Source organism: Mauremys mutica, chromosome 2 (assembly GCF_020497125.1).
Source record: "Mauremys mutica isolate MM-2020 ecotype Southern chromosome 2, ASM2049712v1, whole genome shotgun sequence".
Taxonomy (NCBI): Eukaryota; Metazoa; Chordata; order Testudines; family Geoemydidae; genus Mauremys; species Mauremys mutica.
The window spans coordinates 229,257,388-229,281,004 of NC_059073.1; the positions used below are offsets into that span (position 1 = coordinate 229,257,388).

At 45.0% G+C, this 23,617-nt stretch overlaps 1 protein-coding gene across 3 annotated transcripts in view; it reads left to right on the forward strand.

Moving 5' to 3' along the window:
* ANKRD28 (ankyrin repeat domain 28) overlaps nt 1–23,617 on the forward strand; it is a 198,263-nt gene that overhangs the window by 82,004 nt on the left and 92,642 nt on the right. For all 3 annotated transcript variants that reach the window (XM_045005108.1, XM_045005106.1, XM_045005107.1), the window contains exon 3: nt 19,594–19,672. In XM_045005108.1, the coding sequence (XP_044861043.1) occupies nt 19,594–19,672 (79 nt within the window). The remainder of the gene's footprint in view (nt 1–19,593; nt 19,673–23,617) is intronic.

The window sequence follows — 23,617 nt, forward strand, 5'->3', positions numbered from 1 at the left end:
TAGGAAGTTGAAGATACTTTAACAAAACAAAAACCCTCATCCTACCTACAGACCATCTTCCTTTAGTGAGATGCCAGTGTCTAATAAAGGGTAGACGTACAATAGTTTCAGCTCTGGCAGTAGTCAGTACAATTTAAAAAAAATAAAATAAAAAAAATTGGGCCTTTGACAACAAAAACAGATTTTTCTGGACAAAGGTGTCACTGGCCTGAAAAATAATGTGGTGGATTTAAACTAGGATGGAGGTCTACATACCTTACGTAGTGTGGTGTGCTCTCTTAATGGAATGGAAACAGTAACTATATTGTACTGTTTTTCCACTATTCATGTTTTCCTTTTATTCATGTCCATGTATATTCCCCATAGATTTCAGAGCAAGAAGACACATTTAGGATCCTCTATTCTAGTCTCTGCACAAGTACAGGCAGTTTTATGTAATGGAATGTCTCTGACATCCATGCCTTCTCATTATGAAAATCCCATGAGTATTATATTCACAAACTATATAACAGAATTTTTTTTAACTTGTGTTCTTACTAGAGGCATATTTCATAAATGTATTATTTGCCACCAACTTCTTTTCTATTAAACCTGATTTTTTTTTCTGCTATATGTTGCGGCTAAGCATTTCAAACCATTAATCTTATTATTTAAAAAAGACCAAAGTGAAGTGTGTTTCTAGGTGTTAATATGTCTGCTTTCCACATCTGTTTTGAAAATATGAGATTTCCATTTGGAATGATGTTGAATAAAATATTACTGACAGTTTGGTATTTTGAGATGTAGTCTGGGCCATCAGGTTTACTATATTTAATGCTGTGCAAGGTAACAGTCCTAAAATGCTTGTGGGGTTGAGGGGAGAAATCTTGCTAAGGAATCTTGGACTTATAAGATCAAGATCAAAAGATGTGAAGGGCAGTTATCTTCCTCCATTTCATGTAATAACAAAAAACCCTCTAAAATGCCCAAATTCTCATTATGGAATGGTTTCCATCCTGCAGATTTATAGGCATGTGCTTAACTTTACTCACCTGAGGAGTCCCATTCAATTCAATGATGCTGTTCATGTGGGCAAAGTTAAACTGCAATAAACTGTTTTCAGGATGGCATCTAGGATGGGAATATTCGATGAACTGTACTCGCACTATGTAAAAGTCTGATCAGATAGGGCTGCCAAAATGGTAGCAATATTACAGAATGTGCAGGGAACATAAAGGTGAAAATGCATTGGCAGAAAGTGTTAACATAAGCCATTTTAAGAAAACAATCTGACTTATTTGGAGTTTTGAAAAAATTGCATCAAAGAGAATTCTTTTTGAAGGTTAGTCCTTCCAGAAGTTAACGGGTGCACAGAGCTGTTATCTTTTTGAAGGATGGGTTCCAAAATACTGAGAGAGAGATCTGAAAACCCTGCTGGCTGTGCAGACCTGTAAGAATGAGTAAATAAGGAACCAATGCAGAAGCTATGCCAAGAAACTATGTGGAGTCTATTTATAGCTCTTGGCCTTTAGGAGTTATATAAGCTCTATAGCAAAGTGTAAAATTGAAGTCTTTTTCTTCAGAACGTATAACTTTCTTTACGGAATTGGGTGATTTGTATCCTGGGCAAACAGGACTAATATCTTTTCTATAACCTGAGTGGGGGGTGGAAATTCTGTAGCCTGCTAAATTAAGTATATGTAATATATCGGAAGGACAGAACAGGCTGTACCAGGGGGGGAGTGGCACAATATGTGAAAGAAAATGTAGAATCAAATGAAGTAAAAATCTTAAATGAATCCACATGTTCCATAGAATCTCTATAGATAGTAATTCCATGCTCTAATAAGAATATAACAGTAGGGATCTATTATCAACCACCTGACCCAGGACAGTGATAGTGACAATGAAATGCTAAGGGAGATTAGAGAGGCTATCAAAATAAAGAACTCAGTAATAGTGGGGGATTTCAACTATCCCCATATTGACTGGGTACATGTCACCTCAGGACGAAATGCAGAGACAGAATTTCTCAATACTTTAAATGACTGCTTCTTGGAGCAGCTGGTACAGGAACCCATTAGGGGGGAGGCAATTCTTGATTTAGTCCTGAGTGGAGCGCAGGATCTGGTCCAAGAGGTAAATATAACAGGGCCGCTTGGAAATAGTGACCATAATATAATAACATTTAACATTCCTGTGGTGGAAAGAACACCTCAGCAGCCTAAAACTATGGCATTTAATTTCAGAAAGGAGAACTATGCAAAAATGAGGAGGTTAGTTAAACAGAAATTATAAGGTACAGTGACTAGAGTGAAATCCTTGCAAGCTGCATGGACACTTTTCAAAGTGAGAAGCCCAATAGAGGCCCAACTTAAATGTATACCCAAAATTAAAAAACACAGTAAAAAAACTAAAGAGCCACCGGGGCGTAACAACGATGTAAAAGAAGCAGTGAGAGAAAAAGGCATCTTTTAAAAAGTGGAAGTCAAATCCTAGTGAGGTAAATAGAAAGCATAAACACTACCAAATTAAGTGCAAGAATGTAATAAGAAAAGCCAAAGAGGAGTTTGAAGAACGGCTAGCCAAAACCTCCAAAGGTAATAACAAAATGTTTTTTAAGTACATCAGAAGCAGGAAGCCTGCTAAACAACCAGTGGGGCCCCTTGATGATCGAGATACAAAAAGAGCACTTAAAGACAATAAAGTCATTGTGGAGAAACTAAATGAATTCTTTGCTTCAATCTTCATTGCTGAGGATGTTAGGGAGATTCCCAAACCTGAGCTGGCTTTTGTAGGTGACAAATCTGAGGAATTGTCACAGATTGAAGTGTCACTAGAGGAGGTTTTGGAATTAATTGATAAATTTAACAGTAACAAGTCACCAGGGCCAGATGCCATTCACCCAAGAGTTCTGAAAGAACTCAAATGTGAAATTGCGGAACTATTAACTAGGGTTTGTAACCTGTCCTTTACCAGAAGTTTTTCCCCTAGCAGTACCTATAGCGGGGAGCGCCCTCAGCGACCCCTGGAGTGGTGTCTGCCTGGTGCTCCCCCCACCCTCAGTTCCTTCTTGCCTGCCAGTGAAGGTGCGTTGGAACTGCTCTGCTCCAGCTTTGCTGTAGCTTGTCCCCAGAACTGTTCGTTCATTCAACGTTAGTACCTGTAGTTAGTTAGCTGTTTAGTTAGTCAGTGAGCCCGGGTTTTAAGTCGTGTGGCTCTTGTAGGCGTTCTATGCCAAGAAATGACCCGCACGCAGACTGTCTGTGCTGCTTGGGAGAAACCCATGTCAGCGAAAGATGCAAGATTTGCAAATCATTTAAGCCTCGGACCAAAAGAGAGATAGACATTAGGCTCCAGGCCATCCTGATGGAGTTGGCGCTGACCCCGACCCTGGCACGTTGCTCCAAACCGGTATCTGGCACTGCGGCATCGGTACACAGCAATCCTCCAGTATCATCGACCAGTTGGCACCGCTCCCCATCCACAGGACACGCCAAGAGGGCCAAGAAGACTCCCTCTTCGCAGCGGCACTGAGGGAAATCTGGGACAGAGGCTAGGCTCATGTCGGGCAGTCCTCGATCCCCACCACGCCCCAAGCCTCTAACTCAAGTTCAGCGGAGGAGTCTGGCCCCTTCGGAACCGGCCTCTCCGGATGTCCAGATGCCTTCCATGCCTGAATCCCTCCAGGGCCGGGACGTCATGTCTCTGCTGGTGCCCGGAGCGCCGCCAATGTCGGCCTCGCGCTCCAGAGGCAAGCTGCCATGTTAGCCCAAAACAGTTTTACTATGGTCTACACAGATCAGAAGATGGGCTGTCTGCAGATCCCACCCCGTCCCACATCTATCATTTATTAAGACAGAGGCAGAATAAGATGTAACACACAAATATTTATTATGTCACTAGTCAGTAAACTAGACGAGGACCCCTTCAGACAATAAACAACATAAGCAAGACTCACTCAGTTGTTAAGTTACCAGAGTGTGAAGCTTGGAGCCCTTAAACCCCCTTAATCTATGGATGTAAAACAGGGGAAAACCACAATGGGTATTACAAATACCATATGCTGAAGACAGTGACACAGTGACAAAAACTCAGGATAGCGACAGGGATAGCGGTGAAAATCAGGGGTGCTGGACACCAAACAGGATCTCAGGAACTGGGTATTCTTCTCCCTCTGGGCAGGTCTTCTCCCCCTTGGGCAGATTTTCTCCGTTAAGTTGGTTTTCAGTGCTTGCCCACTCAGTCTCTGCTTGACCTCGCAGTCCTGTGCAAGTATGTGCTCACTAATGGTGTGTAGCAGATGAGTGCAAGTATGTTAATAGGGACCAAGAATCCGAAGTCCTATGAGTCCTAGTCCCTCTGGGGCTCCTCGCAGCTAGCTGAACTGTGTGGGACACTGTCTGCCACTCAGATGGACAGCCCTGAGTGATAGGCTTGCCACTCACTAAATCTGCAGTTGCTAGGCAGATTATGGCTGTCACATGACTCGAACTGCCCTGACCTTTCCCCTCCTTGATTTGAAAAAGGCTGAAAGGGCACTAAATTATCTGAGGAGAAGGATATCCAAGATGGAGGCTTAGCTGTCCTTTTACAAATCCAAGGTGGACGTTACATAAAACAGGTCAGAAATAGATTTTACCCAACAGCCGCTGGGATCTCCACAGTCGCCTCCAGCCCGGTACAGGTCTCGGTCGAGGGAATGTTCCTGCTGCCAATCACCGCCCAGCGACCACTCAGGGTAGAGTCCAGGTGGATCGCCCTCGATGCCGACCAGACTGTCTGGCTGGGTTCCGTCCGGCTGGGGCTCGCGGCACCGCTCATCCTCAAGGAGTGAATATTGATTGGACTGCGGCGGGTGTCGCCATCGGTCCTCGTTTCGGAGAGGGTACCGCAGTCGGTCATGGCACGGTCGTTGACGCCATTCCTGCTCAGACTCCTGCTCCACGTCTCCACCAAGACACCACAGCCCTGGGCGTTGATTGCTGGTGTCTCGCTGTCGCGGGTCCGCCTCTCGAGGCCATTCGCGGAGCAGCTATTTCCGTCGGTACTGGTCCTCCACATCGAAATCGCAGTCCCGTGACTGTCGTAGATACCGGCACCTCCGCTCCTCCTGGTCCACAGACAGCAGCAAATCTTATGCCAGCCCGGTCTCCCTTCGCAGCCATCCAGCCAACCTAGACAGCCGGCCCCGCTGGTGCCACAGCAGGTACAGTGGCACCGAGCGTCGTGGCCGGCCAAATGGTACCAGTAGGCACCGTGGCCTCTGGCGCAGCCCCTGGTGGGAGCTCGCTCGGTGGCTGGAGCTTCGGAAGCCTCCCTCTCCGGACCCTCCAGAAAGGAGTCGGTGGGACATACATCCTTGGCACCATGCCCAGAGTCTGACCAGGTGGTGGACCCCCCAGTGCCGGCCAACACTCAGAGCACCGCACTGGTCTCTTCACCCTGCCCGGAGGAGGCAATTGCAGCCCCGTCCCCTTCGTCTCGCAGGAGGACTTCAGGGCTCACCAAGTACTCTTAAAGAGGGTGGCAGCAAGCCTACAGCTCCAGGCAGAGGAGATGGAGGAGCCCTCGGACTCCCTGTTTAACATGTCGTCCCCATTGGCACCGGGTAGGGTGGCCTTGCCCCTCCATGAAGGGGTGGCTAAGATTTCAAATGCCCCATGGCAAACACCAGCCTTGTTGTCCCCATCTCTAAAATGACGGAACACAAGTAGTTTGTACCCACTAAGGGGTATGAGTGCTTGTATACTCACCTGGTGCCCAACTCCTTGGTGATCAAGTCGGTCAACCATAGGGAACGGCAGGGTCAGCCAGCCCCGACCCCATAGAACAAAGACTCTCAGACTGGACTCTTTTGGAAGGAACATTTATTCATCTTCGAGCTTCCAGTTACAAATTGCGAACCATCAGTCTCTCCTGGGCCAGTACAAATTCAATCTGTGGGACTCCCTGCCTAAGTTTGAGGACTTCCTCCAGCAGCACGATAGGAAGGAGTTTAAGGCGCTAGTGGAGGAAGGGGCAGCGGCCGCTAAGACGTCCCTGCAGGCAGCCTCAGATGCTGCGGACACAGCAGCATGATCAGTGGCCTCCGCAGTGTCCGTGAGATAGACATCATGACTCCTGCTCTCTGGGTTGTCCAGCGTGGCGCAACGGCGCAGTCTTCCATGCAGGATCTCCCATTTAATGGGAAAGCTCTCTTTGCGGAGGAAACAGATACAAGGCTGCATGGAACGAAAGACTCCTGCACTACCCTCCAGACTCTGGGCCTCTATGTCCCAGCTCCGGCAAAACTTAAATTCTAGCCGCAGCACACTCCTGCCCAGGCCGCCCTCCTGAAGTACGAGGCTGCCCATAAGAAGCAGCAGGACTATAAGAGACGCCCTCAGAGGCAGTCTCGGCCTGCCCCCCAGCCTGGGTCCTCCAAGGGCAAGCAGGCGGGGAAAAGGCGTTTTTGACGGGACGCTTGGGGGCACCCTGCCAGTCCTCATCAGGGATCCACCCCCAATAAAGCTTCCCTTCACCAACCAGTTGTGTGCTTTCCTCCTGGAATGGTTGTGGCTGACCTCGGACTGATGGGTCCTCAACACCATTTCCGGAGGTTACACCCTCCAGTTTTCTTCCTCCCCACCCAACCACCCCCCGTCCCTCCTGGGAACCCCTTGCACGATGCTCTGCTCGAGCAAGAGGTGGGGCGGTTCCTAGGACTAGGAGCGATGGAAGCAGTGCAAGAGGAGTTCATGGGCAAGGGGTATTTCCTTATCCCGAAGGCCGAAGGGAGGCTCAGGCCCATCCTGGACTTCTGAGGTCTGAACCAGTACATGGTGAAGCTCAAGTTCCGCATGGTCTCCCTGGCCGCCTTCATCCCCTCCCTGGATCCTGGGGACTGGTATGCTGCCCTCGATCTACAGGACATGTACTTCCACATCCACATATTGGAGGGGCACAGATGCTTCCTCTGTTTCATGATGGGACAGAGTCCTCCTGTTTGGTCTGTCCACCGCCCCCAGAGTGTTTACAAAATGCATGTCAGTGGTAGCGGCCTACCTCAGATGGCGGGGGGAGATATTCCCCTATCTGGACGATTCGCTTGTCCAGGGCATCTCCTGGTCGCAGGTGAGGGATCACGTGATGCTCCTCCTGTCCATGTGCACTGCCTTGGGCCTATTGGTAAACAACACCAAGTCCGCGTTAGTCCAGGTCCAATGCATAGAGTTTATCGGGGTGCTCCTGGACTCAGTCGGCCAGGGCCTCTCTCCTGCCACAGGTTCGAGACCCTGAAAGATCTCATTGACTCAGTCACAAGGTTCCCGGTGACAACAGCCAGGGTTTGCTTGCAACTCCTGGGTCATATGTCGGTGTGCACATATGTGGTCTGTCACGCTAGACTCAGCATGAGGCCCCTCCAGCTCTGGTTGGCCTCGAAGTTCTCCCAGGCCATGGACAGGATGGATAAGGTCCTGACTGTGCTGGACTCTGTGATCACCTTACTACGGTCGTGGTCCGCCTCAAACAACATGCTCCAAGGGGTCTTATTCAGAGACAGGGCCCTGTCGTTGGAGTTGGTGTCTGATGTGTCGGACCTGGGTTGAGGAACCCACGTGGGGAACTTTCAGACCCAGGTCCTGTGGTCAGCTCAAGACCTGACCCTACATATAAACGTCAAGGAGCTCAGGGCAGTGCAGCTGGCATGTATGGCCTTCTGCTCGCACCTGGAGGGCAAGGTAGTCAAGGTCCTCACGGACAACACGGCCTCGATGTTCTATATCAACAGGCAGTGTGGGGCCTGATCCTCTGCCGTGAAGCCCTCAGGCTGTGGGACTTCTGTATATCCCACAACATCCACCTGAAGGCCTTCCACCTACCTGGCTCCTGGAACGAGAGGATGGATCACTTGAGCAGGGACTTTTCTTCGCAACATGAGTGGTCCCTCCACCCAGAAGTGGCCCACCGGCTCTTCTGAAGATGGGGAACTCCCCAGGTGGACCTATACGCAGCTCAGCAGAACCAATGATGCTCCTGGTTCTGCTTCTGGGGGGGCCTGGGGAGGGGCGCTAGCTCCGATGCCTTTCTCCTGTCCTGGTCAGGCCGGCTTCTCTACGTCTTTTCCCCGTTCCTTCTAATCAGCAGGGTCCTGGAGAAGATAAAGTCGGACAAGGCCCGAGTCCTCCTGATTGCCCCGGCGTGGCCCAGGCAGCATTGGTACGGGACCCTCACGAGCCTGGTGGTTGCCGCTCCACCCGGACCTGCTCTCTCAGGACTAGGGCCACCACCTCCATCTCACCTAGCAGCTCTTCACCTCATGGCGTGGCTGCTCAGTGGTTCGGTGGAGGGGAAAGGATGTGCTCAGAGCATGCTCAGTGCGTCCTCCTTGAAAGTAGACAACTCTCCACTCTCTGCGCTTATTTGGCAAAGTGGTCCCAGTTTTCTAGGTGGACGATGGACCAGGGTGTCTCCCTGGTGACCGCCTCGATCCAGCTTTATCCTTGATTACCTCCTCCACTGGAGGGCCCAGGGCCTGGCGCCCTCGTCACTCAAGGTGCACCTGTTAGCCATATCGGCCTTCCATCCGCTGGTGCAAGGGCACACAGTATTTTCCCATGCTATGACTGGCTGGTTCCTTAAGAGGTTGGACCACCTTTTTCCGTATTCTAGACCCCCCGATCCCGCAGTGGGACCCAAACCTGGTATTGGCTCGTCTCACGGGGTCTTTGTTCGAACCACTGGCCACGTGCTCCTGGTTGCAATCACGTCAGCCAGGCGAGTCTCGGAGCTCAGGGCGCTGACCTCTGAGCCGCCATATACGGTCTTTCGTAAGGATCAGGTCCAGCTCTGCCCACACCCCACGTTCCTCCCAAATGTGGTCTCCACCTACCACATGGATCAGGACATTTTTCTACCGATCCTCTGCCCCAAGCCTCACGCGGCCAGTGGGGAGTGCCATCTCCAGATGCTCGATGTGCAGTGGGTTGTGGCTTTCTACCTCGAGCAGACTAAACCGTTCAGAAAGTCCTCACAACTGTTCATTGCCTCGGCTGAGCGCGCGAGGGGCCAGTCGATTTCCACTCAGTGGCTTTCCAATTGGATCACTTCATGCATCCATTCCTGTTATGAGCTGGTGGGTGTTCCCCCACCATCCATTGTGAGGGCACACTTGACCCGGGCACAGGCCTTGTCGGCTGTCTTCGTGGCCCACGTCCCCATCCAGGACACTTGTAGGGCCGCCATGCCGTCTTTGGTTCACATGTTCACCTTGCACCATGTGATCGTCCCCCAGACTAGGGATGACGCTGGGTTTGGCAGAGCTGTCCTCTGTCCCAGGAACTTGTGAACACCTACCCACCTCCAACAGATATAGCTTGGAATCACCCATTGTGGAATACACATGAGCAATCATTCGGCGAAGAAAAGCCAGCTACCGTTTCCGTAACTGGTGTTCTTCGAGATGTGTTGCTCATTTCTAATCCACATCCCACCCTCCTTCCCTCTGTCGGAGTTGTCTGGCAAGAAGGAACTGAGGGTGGGGAGAGTGTGCAGAGCTGGCATTAGACTTGCTGGGGCCCAGGGCCAAAGCCCAAGAACTTTAGCCCTGGGTGACAGGGCTCAGGTTTTGGCTTTGGCCCCCCTGCCCAGGACGGTGAGGCTCGGGTGGGCTTAGGCTTCTGTCCACCCTCCTGGAGTTAAGTAGTCATTTTTGTTGTCAGAAAGGGGTCACAGTGCAGTGAAGTTTGAGAACCCCTGCTCTAGAGTCTAGTTCAAATCAGTAAGTGAGCCATGCTGTAGAGGAAAGCAACCCTCTGAAATCTCTGCTTATCTGATCTGGTGGAAGATACCTTCCTAACCCCAAATACGGTGATCAGTAAGACACTGAGCATGTGAGCAAGACCCACCATCCAGACACTTGGGAAAGAGTCATCTGTAGTAACTGAGAGCCCTCCCGCTATAGTGTCCCATCTCTGATCATTGGAGATATTTGCTAATAGCAGTTGCAGATGGGCTGTATAACAATCTCATCATATCATCCCCTCCATAAATGTATCAAGCTCACTCTTAAAACCAGTTAGGATTTTAGCCCCACTACTTCCCTTGGAAGGCAGTTCCAGAACTTCACTCTTCTGATGGGTAGAAATGTGTCTAATTTCAAGCCTAAATTTACTGATGGTCAGTTTATATACACTTGTTATGTCAACGTCGGTCTGTAACTTAAATAACTCCTCTCCCTCCCTGGTGTTTGTGTGTGTGTGTATGTATATATATGTGTGTGTATGTGTGTATATATATATATATGTATATGTATATATATATGTATATATATATATATATGTATATATATGTGTGTATATATATGTATATAAAGAGAGAGAGAAATCATATCTCCCCATATCCTTTGTTTTATTAGGCTAAACGAGCCAAGCTCCTTAAGTCCCCTCATGTAAGGTAGGTTCTCCATTCCTCTGATCATCTTAGTAGCCCTCTGCACCTGTTCCAGCTTCGTACACAGCTTTCCAAATGAGGTCTCACCAGTGCCTTGTATATAATGGTAATGCTATCCTTAGTTCAAAATTTATATCCTGGATAGGACCTTAGATGGTACTACTGTTTCCCAACAGGACACCCACTTGTCATGAACTACCGTTTATCCAAATGTAACTGTGTCATCAGTTCAGAATTGAATGCCAAAAGCTCATACCTCACTGAACTCTGAATCCTGCAAGAAAAAATTCCTATAGTTATCAAAGGCATTGAAGTTTGGGATACTATATGTTAGCTGAAAAGCATATAGTAAAAGTTCTCTGCCCCTTTTCTGCATGAAACTGTTCTATTTATACAGATGCTAATGACGAGGAGTCTGTTAGATAGAAAGGCATTGGCAAATAATATCTGATGCTTGGCCTACTTCACATGAAGAAGAAAAATTTCTAAAATTTGAACAGTTCATTTACTCACAAATGTTCTTTGCGCAAACTTTTTCCACTTAAGGTTCAATTTCTACCTTTTTAAAAATTGTATAAAGATAGTTACTATATACATTAAAATAAAATGTTTACCAGCTGACTGAACACTTGTAACAGATACTCCACTCCTCCAAATAAAGTTTTATTTTGGGTATGAAACGATATAACTTTAATTACATTGATGTGACTGGCATATGTTTAGTTTGAGCCTTTGTTATGGTGTTTTTAAATAGCTTCCATGCAGCTTGCAGGCATTTCACTCACATTTAACTAGCTTCCCCATTTTTTTGTAATTCCTCTTTTTGGAGTTAAAATAGGATAAAGAGGAATTTATGAACAAATGTTTAGTTGGAAGAAGATTGGATTCATACTTTAACAAATGTTGCAGTTCAAAATGTTTAGATTTAGTAGATGCTTGATTATTTGGAGGGTGAATGGACGGTAATTGTTATATTTCAGTAACGTTCAGAAGCTGCAATCAGAATTGGGGGATTGTGCTAAGGCACTGTATTAACATGCTGGAAGAAAAGGTCCCTTCTCTAAGGAGATGTCAACTTTGACATGTCATAAAATGGCTGCTATTGTTGCATGTTACTTCTCAGAAAATGCATTGGGACAAATAGGTAAACCTCATAGGGCACTTTGTACTTTTAAAATACATATAACTCTTAAGCCACTATGTGTAATTAGTTTTTGGAGTTGTCCAGTGTCAAGATGGTGATCCTATCCAAGTTAACAAAATGGTTAAAACCCCGTACTTAAGGTAGATTGAAACAGGATGGGGAGCTCCCACAGCACCAGCCAGTGATGAAGGGGAGCTGTGGAAGAGCTCTCCTTAAGGTCCTGAAAAAGAGAGAGGAGGGCATGGAGCTTGAAAACTTGAAGATTTATTCCTTGGCTTAGTGCCCCACGCCCTTGCATCAGTCCTAGCTCATGCAGGAAACATTGGTAATATACACAAATAGGTTTTTGAGCATCATACTAAATGTATATTTCTGCACACCATATTTGAATAGAAGAATGGGATGAGCATTGTAAATCCAGTCTACCACAACAATTTATTTAAGGGACAGGCCAACTAAACATCATAGGATATTTTGAGGATTTTTAGAAACCTGTTTTCGTTATTTTATATTACTAACAGTACTTTAGCTCAGAGGTGGGCAAACTAAAGCCCACAGACCACATCTGGCCTGTCAGGCCATTTAATCCAGCCCTCAGCTGCCGCTGGAGAGCGGGGTTGGGGATTTGTCCCACCCTGGTGCTTCAGCCAGGGAGCAGGTTCGGGGGCTTCCCCTGCTCCACATGACTCTCAGGAAGCAGCTGGCATGATCCCCCCTCTGGCTCCTACATAGTACACTGAGGCGTGGCCAGGCGGCTCAGAGCACTGCCCCATCCACAGGCACCACCCCCGCAGCTCCAGTTGGCTGTAGTTCCTGGCCAATGGGAGCTGCAGGGGTAGTGCCTGAGGATGGGGCAGCACCTGCGGACGGGGCAGCGCGCCGAGCCGCCTGGCCGCACCTCGGAGCCACGGGGGGACATGCTTCTGGAGCTTATGCCCCTGAGACCCCACCGTGCCCCAACCCCCTGCCACAGCCCTGATCCCCCCCACCCTCTAAACCCCTTGATCCCAGCCCAGAGCCTCCTCTTGTACCCCAAGCCCTTCATCCCTAGCCCCATCCCAGAGTTTTCACCCCACCCTATGCCCCAACAGCCTGCCCTATCCCTGATCCCCCTCCCACCCTCTGAACCCATTGGTCCCAGCCCGGAGCACTCTCCTGCACCCATCTCCCATACTCCAACTCCCTGCCCCAGCCCATATCCCCCTCCTGCCCTCCGAACCCCTCAGTCCCAGCCTGGAGCCCCTTCCCACACCTCAAACTCTTCATTTCTGACCCCACCCCAGAGCCCACACCCCTATCCCCAATTTCATGATCATTCATAGAATCATAGAATCTCAGGGTTGGAAGGGACCTCAGAAGGTCATCTAGTCCAATCCCCTGCTCAAAGCAGGACCAAACCCAACTAAATCATCCCAGCCAGGGCTTTGTCAAGCCTGACCTTAAAAACCTCTAAGGAAGGAGATTCCACTACCTCCCTAGGTAACCCATTCCAGTTCTTCACCCCCCTACTAGTGAAAAAGTTTTTCCTAATATCCAACCTAAACCTCCCCCTCTGCAACTTGAGACCATTACTCCTTGTTCTGTCATCTTCTACCACTGAGAACAGTCTAGATCCATCCTCTTTGGAACCCCCTTTCAGGTAGTTGAAAGCAGCTATCAAATCCCCCCTCATTCTTCTCTTCTGCAGACTAAACAATCCCAGTTCCCTCAGCCTCTCCTCATAAGTCATGTGCTCCAGCCCCCTAATCATTTTTGTTGCCCTCCGCTGGACTCTCTCCAATTTATCCACATCCTTCTTGTAGTGTGGGGCCCAAAACTGGACACAATACTCCAAATGAGGCCTCACCAGTGCTGAGTAGAGGGGAATGATCACATCCTTTGATCTGCTGGAAATGCCCCTACTTATACAACCCAAAATGCCATTAGCCTTCTTGGCAACAAGGGCACACTGTTGACTCATATTCAGCTTTTCGTCCACCGTAACCCCTAGGTCCTTTTCTGCAGAATTGCTGCCCAGCCATTCAGTCCCTAGTCTGTAGCAGTGCATGGGATTCTTCCGTCCTAAGTGCAGGACTCTGCACTTGTCCTTGTTGAACCTCATCATATTTCTTTTGGCCCAATCCTCTAATTTGTCTAGGTCCCTCTGTATCTAGCCCTACCCTCCAGCGTATCAACCACTTCTCCCAGTTTAGTGTCATCTGCAAACTTGCTAAGGGTGCAGTCCACACCATCCTCCAGATCGTTAATGAAGATATTGAACAAAACCGGCCCCAGTACCGACCCTTGGGGCACTCCACTTGATACCGGCTGCCAACTAGACATGGAACCATTGATCACTACCCATTGAGCCCGACCATCTAGCCAGTTTTCTATCCACCTTACCGTCCATTCATCCAGCCCATACTTCTTTAACTTGCTGGCAAGAATACTGTGGGAGACTGTATCAAAAGCTTTGCTAAAGTCCAGAAATAGTACATCCACTGCTTTCCCCTCATCCACAGAGCCGGTTATCTCGTCATAGAAGGCAATTAGGTTAGTCAGGCATGACTTGCCCTTGGTGAATCCATGCTGACTGTTCCTGATCACTTTCCCCTCCTTTAAATGGTTCAGGATTGATTCCTTGAGGACCTGTTCCATGATTTTTCCAGGGACTGAGGTGAGACTGACTGGCCTGTAGTTCCCTGGATCTTCCTTCTTCCCTTTTTTAAAGATGGGCACTACATTAGCTTTTTTCCAGTCATCCGGGACCTCCCCCGATTGCCATGATTTTTCAAAGATAATGGCCAATGGCTCTGCAATCTCATCGGCCAACTCCTTTAGCACCCTCGGATGTAGCGCATCCGGCCCCATGGACTTGTGCTCGTCCAGCTTTCCTAAATAGCCCCGAACTACTTCTTTCTCCACAGAGAGCTGGTCACCTCCTCTCCATACCGTGCTGCAGAGTGCAGCTGTCTGGGAGCTGACCTTGTCTGTGAAGACAGAGGCAAAAAAAGCATTGAGTACACTAGCTTTCTCCACATCCTCTGTCACTAGGTTCCCTCCCTCATTCAGCAAGGGGCCCACACTTTCCTTGACTTTCTTCCTGTTGCTAACATACCTAAAGAAACCCTTCTTGTTACTCCTAACATCTCCGGCTAGCTGCAACTCCAAGTGTGATTTGGCCTTCCTGATTTCACACCTGCATGCCTGAACAATATTTTTATACTCCTCCCTGGTTATTTGTCCAGTCTTCCACTTCTTGTAAGCTGTTCTTTTGTGTTTAAGACGAGCAAGGATTTCACTGTTAAGCCAAGCTGGTCGCCTGCCATATTTACTTTTCTTCCTACACATCGGGATGGTTTGTTCCTGCAACCTCAATAAGGTTTCTTTGAAATACAGCCAGCTTTCCTCGACTCCTTTCCCCGTCATGTTATTCTCCCAGGGGACCTTGCCCATCAGTTCCCTGAGGGACTCGAAGTCTGCTTTTCTGAAGTCCAGGGTCTCTGTTCCACTGCTTTCCCTTTTTCCTTGTGTCAGGATCCTGAACTCGACCATCTCATGGTCACTGCTTCCCAGGTTCCCATCCACTATTGCTTCCTCTACTATTTCTTCCCTGTTTGTGAGCAGCAGGTCAAGAAGAGCTTTTCCCCTAGTTGGTTCCTCCAGCACTTGCACCAGGAAATTGTCCCCTACACTTTCCAGAAACTTCCTAGATTGTCTGTGCACCGCTGTATTGCTCTCCCAGCAGATATCGGGGTGATTAAAGTCACCCATGAGAACCAGGGCCTGTGATCTAGCAACTTCTGTTAGTTGCTGGAAGAAAGCCTCGTCCACCTCATCCCCCTGGTCCGGTGGTCTATAGCAGACTCCCACCACAACATTACCCTTGTTGTTCATACTTCTAAATTTAATCCAGAGACACTCAGGTTTTTCTGCAGTTTCATACTGGAGCTCTGAGCAGTCATACTGCTCTCTTACGTACAGCACAACTCCCCCACCATTTTTGCCCTGCCTGTCCTTCCTGAACAGTTTATATCCATCCATGACAGTACTCCAATCATGTGAGTTATCCCACCAAGTCTCTGTTATTCCAATTACATCATAATTCCCTGACTGTGCCAGGACTTCTAGTTCTCCCTGCTTGTTCCCCAGGCTTCTTGCGTTTGTGTATAGGCACTTAAGATAACTCGCTGATTGTCCCGCTTTCTCAGTCTGAGACAGGAGTCCTCCCCTCTTGCAGTCTCCTGCTTGTGCTTCCTCCCAGTATCCCACTTCCCCACTTACCTCGGGGCTTTGGTCTCCTTCCCCCGGTGAACCTGGTATGGCCTGCCATACCATTTCCATAACCCTGTGTGGCCATTAGGCCAAAAAGTTTGCCCACCCCTGCTTTAGATAATTAAGGGATTTTTAATAATGAAATTTATTTTAAACTATTTATTCTATGTAAGGTAGGCTAATCAGTTTCACTTTCATGTCCTGACAGACACTTATAATTACAGCTCTAGCAAATTCAGGGTCCATTTTGGTCAATTTCACAGTCATCGCATTTCAAAAATAGTCAGTTTCACAGTTTACATCTGTTTACGACTGAAATTTCATGGTGTTATAACCAGGCGGACCTGACCCAAAGGGGGTCATGGGGGTTGCAAACTATTGTAGGGGAGGTCATGGGATTACCACCCTTACTGCCCAGCTCTGAAGGCAGCACAGCCATGGAGCTTCATGCAGCTGGGGTAGGTTCCCGGAGATAGGTCTGATCTGACCCTGGGAGTGGGGAAGAGGAAGTCCCCCAGCCCAGCCAGGACTAGCAGCTGGAGCCCGGCGCACAGTAGGAGCCACTGGTTGGGGTGCCCCCAGCAGCACAAGGGAGATCAGACCCACCTCTTCTACACTAGCTAGATATCACAGGGGAGATCAGATTTCATGGTCTGGGATGTATTTTTCACAACCATGAATTTGGTAGGGCCCTAGTCAGAATATGGCAGTACTTGGATTGTAGATAGTGCAGGGGATGTTTGTTTATAAAATCTTTCTTCCTTGTAATTTAAAAAAAGTCTTTTGAAACATTTCTCTTGATCTAGCCTTTTATATTAATATGTTTTTATAAAACTTAAGTATTGTGCTAGATTGATCTTAGTGCTAAGATAGTATAGAATACCTCATGAAAGTCCTTGCAGAGTCTTGCCTACCAAATGCTAAAAAGACTAGTGTAATGTTAATTCCTGTAATCTTCTATGCACAGTTCTAATTGTGCATTAGTGAACAGTTAATCTTTCTGTTTTTCATCTAAGCTCATGTTTGAAATGAATTTTTATGGCAGTGCTTAATGCCATTAAAACGCAAAAACATTTAAATGTTTGGATGGATTTAATAACTGATAAGATTCAAAGTCATGAGTTAGGCTTAAAAATATGAATTTGGCCTAAAAATCACATTTAAACACACAATTTGGGTTCTTTTTATTTGCCTTCTGGCTTTTGAGCCTTTAGAGTTCATATTTTCAACCTTTTCTCCACAACTGTGAAGACTAGAAACTTTTCTTAATGGAACCTAAGAGTCTTAATTAGTAACAGGAGCTGGGTCTTTAAGAAAACACAAGTCTGGTTGTAATTGGTGTTTTGTTTTTTTTAAAGGGAGTTGACATCACTATAATTTTTCAAGATACCATCTATGCAGAGTTTTCGCTTTTCTAGCTTAGCTTTTTAGTAAGAAACCAGAGGAACTTGTCCGATCAGCCAGAGTGGGGTAGGGTTCAAACCAGGCTTCCCTACTCGCCATTATGCATCATCTCCTGCAGAGTGTAAATGCTTCCCAGACAATGTTGTGTTGCTTAAATAATCAAGAGCCAGTTTCCTAGTAGCCCATCTTTGTCCTGTTTGATCCTGAATTAAGGTGGGTAGAATTTGACATTAGTTACTTTTTGATAGGATTAGGTGATCATTCAAATTAATGCTTTTTGGATTTCAAGCATATCACACTCCCTAATAGCATGTGTTTTTAAAATAGTTTAATCCACTCATTGAAGTTAAAATTCTTTCTTTATAGATTTATAAACTTGATGTGTAATGAATGTTCTCCATTTTTCTGTTTCACCTCTCTAACAATAAGCCAAATTATGACAGCTCTGTCACATTACTTGTATGTTCCTATTTTGAAATGTTGTTACCTTTATTTCAGAATAAATATTTAAACAAGGCAAAGCATAGATTCCTCATTCAAGGTTATGTCAATGCTAGGTTTGAAATTCAGTAGCAGTCAGTTTTCAGTTATCCAAGAGGAGGAAAAAAACATGAGTAGAAACCTTTATTTTTCTTTTCCAGAATTTATCCAGCAATTATGGCAACTTTTTCTAAATTCGTTTTCTCTTTTTGTTGGAGATCAAGCATGAGAGTAGTTCTCTCTCCTCCCCACAAAAAATGAAAAGTAATATAAGGCACTTTTAGAATGTGTCTTCTCAGCCATGTAACTGTATCATTGCTAGTGAACTGCCATAATCCCACATTTGAAGCTAACTGCCAAGTAATTTTTTAACTACCTTAGGGATTTTTGAGGTGCTGACTTTTGTCTTTGAGTAATAAATACTAAAATGTGCTGCCTCCCTCTATGCACTGCAGCTCTGATGGTATCTTGGGGGTTGGAGGACGAGATGAGAAATTGAAATTGCTTTGGGAATTTACTTAAATCTGAAAAGAGAATGTATTTGAAAACAAGCAAAAAAAATTGTTGGTTTAAAAAAAAATTGAAAATGCAGGTCTGTATGTCAGTGTTCATTAATCTGAAAGCCATGAGTAAATCTTTCTTTTGTTGCGTGAGTGAAAAAAGTGTTTTTTTAAAATGGTAAAATGATAGATAGTATGGCAACATTAAATTTAATAAACACATTTTAGTGGCCAGTATAATCAAACAGTGTTCTTTCTGCAATCTGCTAGAAATGTTTTGGTACATTCCCCTGTAGGAAAAAACAAAGAATTTCCACTTGCTTTTAAAGCATGTTTAGGGCTTCACTGAAAAATTCCAAGAATCCAAATGTAATTTGTGTGTAACTTGTTCCAAAGCTCAACACATTTCAAGAAGATGAACTTAAATGCTGTACTGAAAGGGTGTTTTTTAAAGCTAATTCTGCTACAGCATGCTGTACAAAGCAATTTATTAGGTTTTAATTTCCTGTAGTTAGCCTTTATCAGTCAACATAATGAAAAAATGATCTTTCACCATTTTCACTGTGAACTCGTACGCATAAACTAATTCCAGTATTTGCCAGATGTGGGAAATATTCTGTGCTAGCCTTCTGAAAGTCAGTGTTATCTTCTGTCCTCTTTAATTTCTCACATGTGGATTCTAAACACTGTCTTCAAAAGGATATTAGCCTGAGACCACCCAAAAGCACCTAACTCCCACTTGTCTCCTGCACTATCTTTTCTATGTCTGCGAGATCAATTTGTCAATTACATCCACATATCGGGCTTTTCTGTGCATATATGCAGTAAGCAAAAAGCTGGTGAAAGTTGAATTTCATGTTTTCTGCTGATCTTATTTTTTCATGTCCAACATCCCAAGTTTTGCATTTTCCATTAAATTTGTGATCATAATGAAAATATTACAGCCTGGTTTCATGAGTTACACTTTAACTTGTCACATAAAACATAGATCACACCTGTTGATACACATGGTATTAACATTCTCTGAGCTGGGAAAATCCTCACTATTACATTCCTCCAAACTTTTCCCCCTCCAAAGAAACAAATGGATTTTGCTTTAATTTATGGCCTGATCCTGAGGTGTGCCGAGTACGTGGGAATTGGCATCTTTCAGGATCATGCCCTGAATGACTGTACAGAGCTATCATAATTGCTTAGTGAGAGCATGTTTGTTACAGACTACATAAATGTAATAACTCGGTGATTCTTTGGTTTAATATCCCTGCTTCCTAAAATATAAAATGTACAGTATTGGGGAGATGGGATTTTATTCTTTAACTTTTTCATGAATCATACAGAATGCTAAAACAGATGTCTTTTTATTTAAAAAACCACCCTTTTTTCCCCCTCTTACCACAGGATAATGAAAAGAGGACCCCTTTACATGCTGCTGCCTATCTGGGAGATGCAGAAATTATTGAACTACTTATTTTATCTGGTATGTTCTGTTCATGTTAATGAAAAAAATTCTGTGCACACTTTAAATGTACTTTTAGTTTTCATAATTTTATCAGGCTATTTAATGTACTAAGAATTCAGTTGAAATTTGGGGATTTTTGTACTTAAACTTTAGTTTACAGACTCCTTAATTCAAACCACTGTTTTAATAATTTTCAGTTAATATAAAAAGTACCTGCTAGTGGTAAACTTTCTCTGTAATGTCTGCTATTTATTAGTATTTATAACCAAATTCAGTTGGTTCAAAAGTCTGGACTGAGCTGTATTTAAATGCGTGTAGTTAATATCTAAATGTTAGCATACATTTTTTACTATAGCGAATTTAGAAAAATGAGTAGATGTTAACATTGAAAATGGCATTCAAAAGTGCTGATATTTCTACAGATTAAGAAGAACATTTTTTTTCTAGTTATCTTTTGCTAACTCATATACACACAACATTTTTAGGACCTGATAAGAATGAAATAAAAATTTAAAAATAATTTTTCATGTTTACTACTTCACTTGCAATACAGAATGCAAGTAGTGAGGCAGTATGATCTAGTGGTTAAACCAAGAGATCAGAGTTATTCTAGCTCTGGTAGTTTTGAGGCTTTATTTGTGATTGTAAAGTGTTTTGAGATCCTGCAGTGGAAGAAATTACAGAATTATAAAGTACAGAATCTCTTTAATCTGCACTTCACTAAACAATATACCTTATCTGCTCAAAAACTTCAGATCTTTTCCCACTTCTCAGCTTTAAAAGTAATATAATTTACTTCAGTGAGGTATGTTATAGGAGAGCTGGTAGCACTTCCCATTTTAAGATCCTATTTTCTGTTGCTTATAACTTTGCAGGACTTCAATCATTTTGATTGAAAACTTCCATGCTAAATGTCTGCCTGAGGCTGATTTTTTTGGGAAACTTTCAGCCATAATGGTTTTGCCATTTGAGACCAAGATTAGAGAAAAGTATGTTGTTTTGCCCATGTTAAAAATTGATGACTTTTTCTTTGAGAGGCTTGAATGCACCCCAAGCTTTGCACTAGGGACTTGAAATTTGAAAGAGGTGGTGGCCTTTGTGTCTATCAGGGATGTGCCTTTTGCCAGCCGTGTGAAAAATTTGGCCAAGTTATAAGCCTTTCAGAAACCAGAGTTCACACATACTCAGCAGAGACTTGGTAGAGCTTCACAGTTCCCTGAAGATTCCATCCATAATGGGCATGTTCCAGCCCAGGGCTGCCAGGGCTAAGCGGACTTTCCTTGCCATTTCAGTTTTCAGATGCTTGGGGCCGTGCCAGGTCAGGCACCAGAACTGAGAGCAGCCAGCCTATTTCTCAGCTCTCTGTGCCCTCCCGCTGAGTGCAAGTAGCATGAAGGAGGAAGCTGCATTATTTGAATGCAAAAGGAAAAAGAACCTGGCCTGGAGGGCTGGATACGAGGAGTAGATTGGGACAGGGAGTCTGGTGGCAGGGTCTATCTCAGACTAGCTTGATAAGGAGATTTGTACTGGGAGACGGTGGGAAACAGGGAGGTGGGTGGGTGGGTGGGGGAGCAGACTGAGAGCCAGTGGATGGAGGGGAGACTGGATGAGGAACTGAAAGGGACAACTGGGACTGGCTGGGCAAAGAGCTGGGGTGGGCGGGGGGGGGGGGTGACATGGGACACCACGATTAGATGGGGAGCTCTGAGAAGGAGATGGAAACTGGGGGCCAGTGGGGATGGGGCTACAATTGGAGGCCAGAGGGAAGACAAATCAGACAAGGAGATGAGAGGAAACTGGGAATGGCTAGGTAAGGAAATTGGGAGTAGGGTGAAATACCTGAGTGGAGATTAGGACTAGCTAGGTGAGGAGAATAGGACTTGGATGAGGAGAACTGAGGCAGACACAGGTTGGAGGGAATGGAGCAGAAGGGGGTCGATCTTGTGGGAATGGGCAGTAGAGTCTGGGTCCTCTAGTGCCCACTGCCCTCCAGAGCCTGGCATGGAGCCCATGGTTCCTGAGTCTCGCCATTCTTCTACCAAGAGTTTCACAGATATTTGCTGACAGCAAAGTATCTCATCTGCCTCTAATGTTGGTCCATGTAGAGGATGACAGTCTACTATTGTTACCAGTTACTCTGCTAAAGCAGCAGAGGTCTTTGTGGATCTAAACCTTCCAATCTTGCTAATGACCCATGTGGATGTCAATATGATGACACATAATGAATTTTATATTTTTTTCAGTTTGCTTTTTTTTAAAACCCAGCAAATTACATGCACAAACTATGGTAAAATAACATTATTAGGCTTGCAAAATCAAGCACTTGAAAGATAGGAAATGCATAGGCAACCTTAATTCTGGCATCTGTAATTTGGCCCCATTGTGCATCTGCATTATGATAGTCTTTAATTACATGCCACATACAGTTCTTTCACACAGGACTTGTGCTTCCTTCAGTGCCCAGGATGGACCTACTCTGAGGATTGACCAGGGTTGTATAGTGAAGGAGACTGTCCTCTATAGGACCCCGCCTCATTTTTTGCAGAAATTGGAAGGTTGAATAGTGAATGAGGCAGGGGATTGCAGGAAGAGATAGGAGAGTCTGGTTACGGCAGTTGAATACTGTCCTGAGGAAATGGAGCCTATCTTTGTGTCTGTGTGATGATAGGGAAGTTGCTTAAAAATCTAACTTTTCCACAAGTGGTCAGTAATTCCTCATTTCATGGGTGTCTGTCTTAAGAACCTGCGGTTTGATTTGCAGAAATGCTGAGGACTCTCAGCTGAAACTGAAATCAGTGAGTACTATATAGTATAATGTTAAGTACTCTAAAAAACCATGTCGTAACTGTCTCAGATTGGGCACCCAAAATAATGTCTGTGCCTCAGTTCTCAGTCCCTAAAATAGGGATTATTAACCTCCACTGTATGGTGGCATTGTGAAAATAAATTAATGTTTGTGAAACACTCACTCACATAATATAATGATGAGCACCATAGAGAAAAGCCCATGAGGAAAGTACTAATTCTGTCTTCAGAGCATGGTTTGAGTAGTGTGCAGTAAATAAGGCCTAGAGTGTTAGATTCAACAATGAGGAGAAAACAAAATATTGAATAGCTGCTCATTAAGTGAGCAGTATCTATTCTGAATGAAGGAGTCGTGTGGAAAAAATAGTATGTGATGATGTAATTAAAGACTGTATAATAATGCATATGCACAAAGGGGCTGGATAAAGGTTGTATAGACAATCTTAATTCTTGTATTTTCTAACTTTTGAGTGCTTTATTTTGTAACCTTAGTATTTTTGATGTGTAATAAATATACTGTAGTACATTTTGAAATTCTATAAATTAAAAACCAATCTACAATTATCATACTATACGAGCAAAGTAAATTGCAAAGAATTTTCTTTGCTTTGCTATTGTTTCTCTTGAAGTCTGATCTAAAGCCCATTTAAGTCAATGGGAATCTTTCCACTGATATCAGATCCTTACTTGTCAGTTTCCCAAAGTATGCATGTAACTACATAGAAGTAGTTCTATTAAGTTCAGTTGGTCTATACACTTCAGTAACTGTTCTTTGGATTGAAGCCTAACCCACAAAATGTTGTAATTAAATGAGTTTTCTAGTTCTTAGTGTAAATTATATTGGCTCTACTGTCACATTATGTTATAGATGCTGCAGAACTATGGTACTGTTAAATTCCTTTATTTCCCACACACACACCCCAAAAAAACCCCAAAACAAGAGCACCCCATACACTACACAAACACTACAATGTCTCTTAAAAAAAAAAATCCTGGGAGTGAAAATTTTTTTTAGAAAACAGTTGGTTTTGGAAAGTGTGAGATTTCTTTCCCCCCCCCCCCCCTCTTATTTGTTTGTATAATTTGAAAATTTTTTTCTGTACCAAATTTCTCTAAGTGTAAGTATGTTACAGGATCCATATTGTTTGTTCTCAGTGC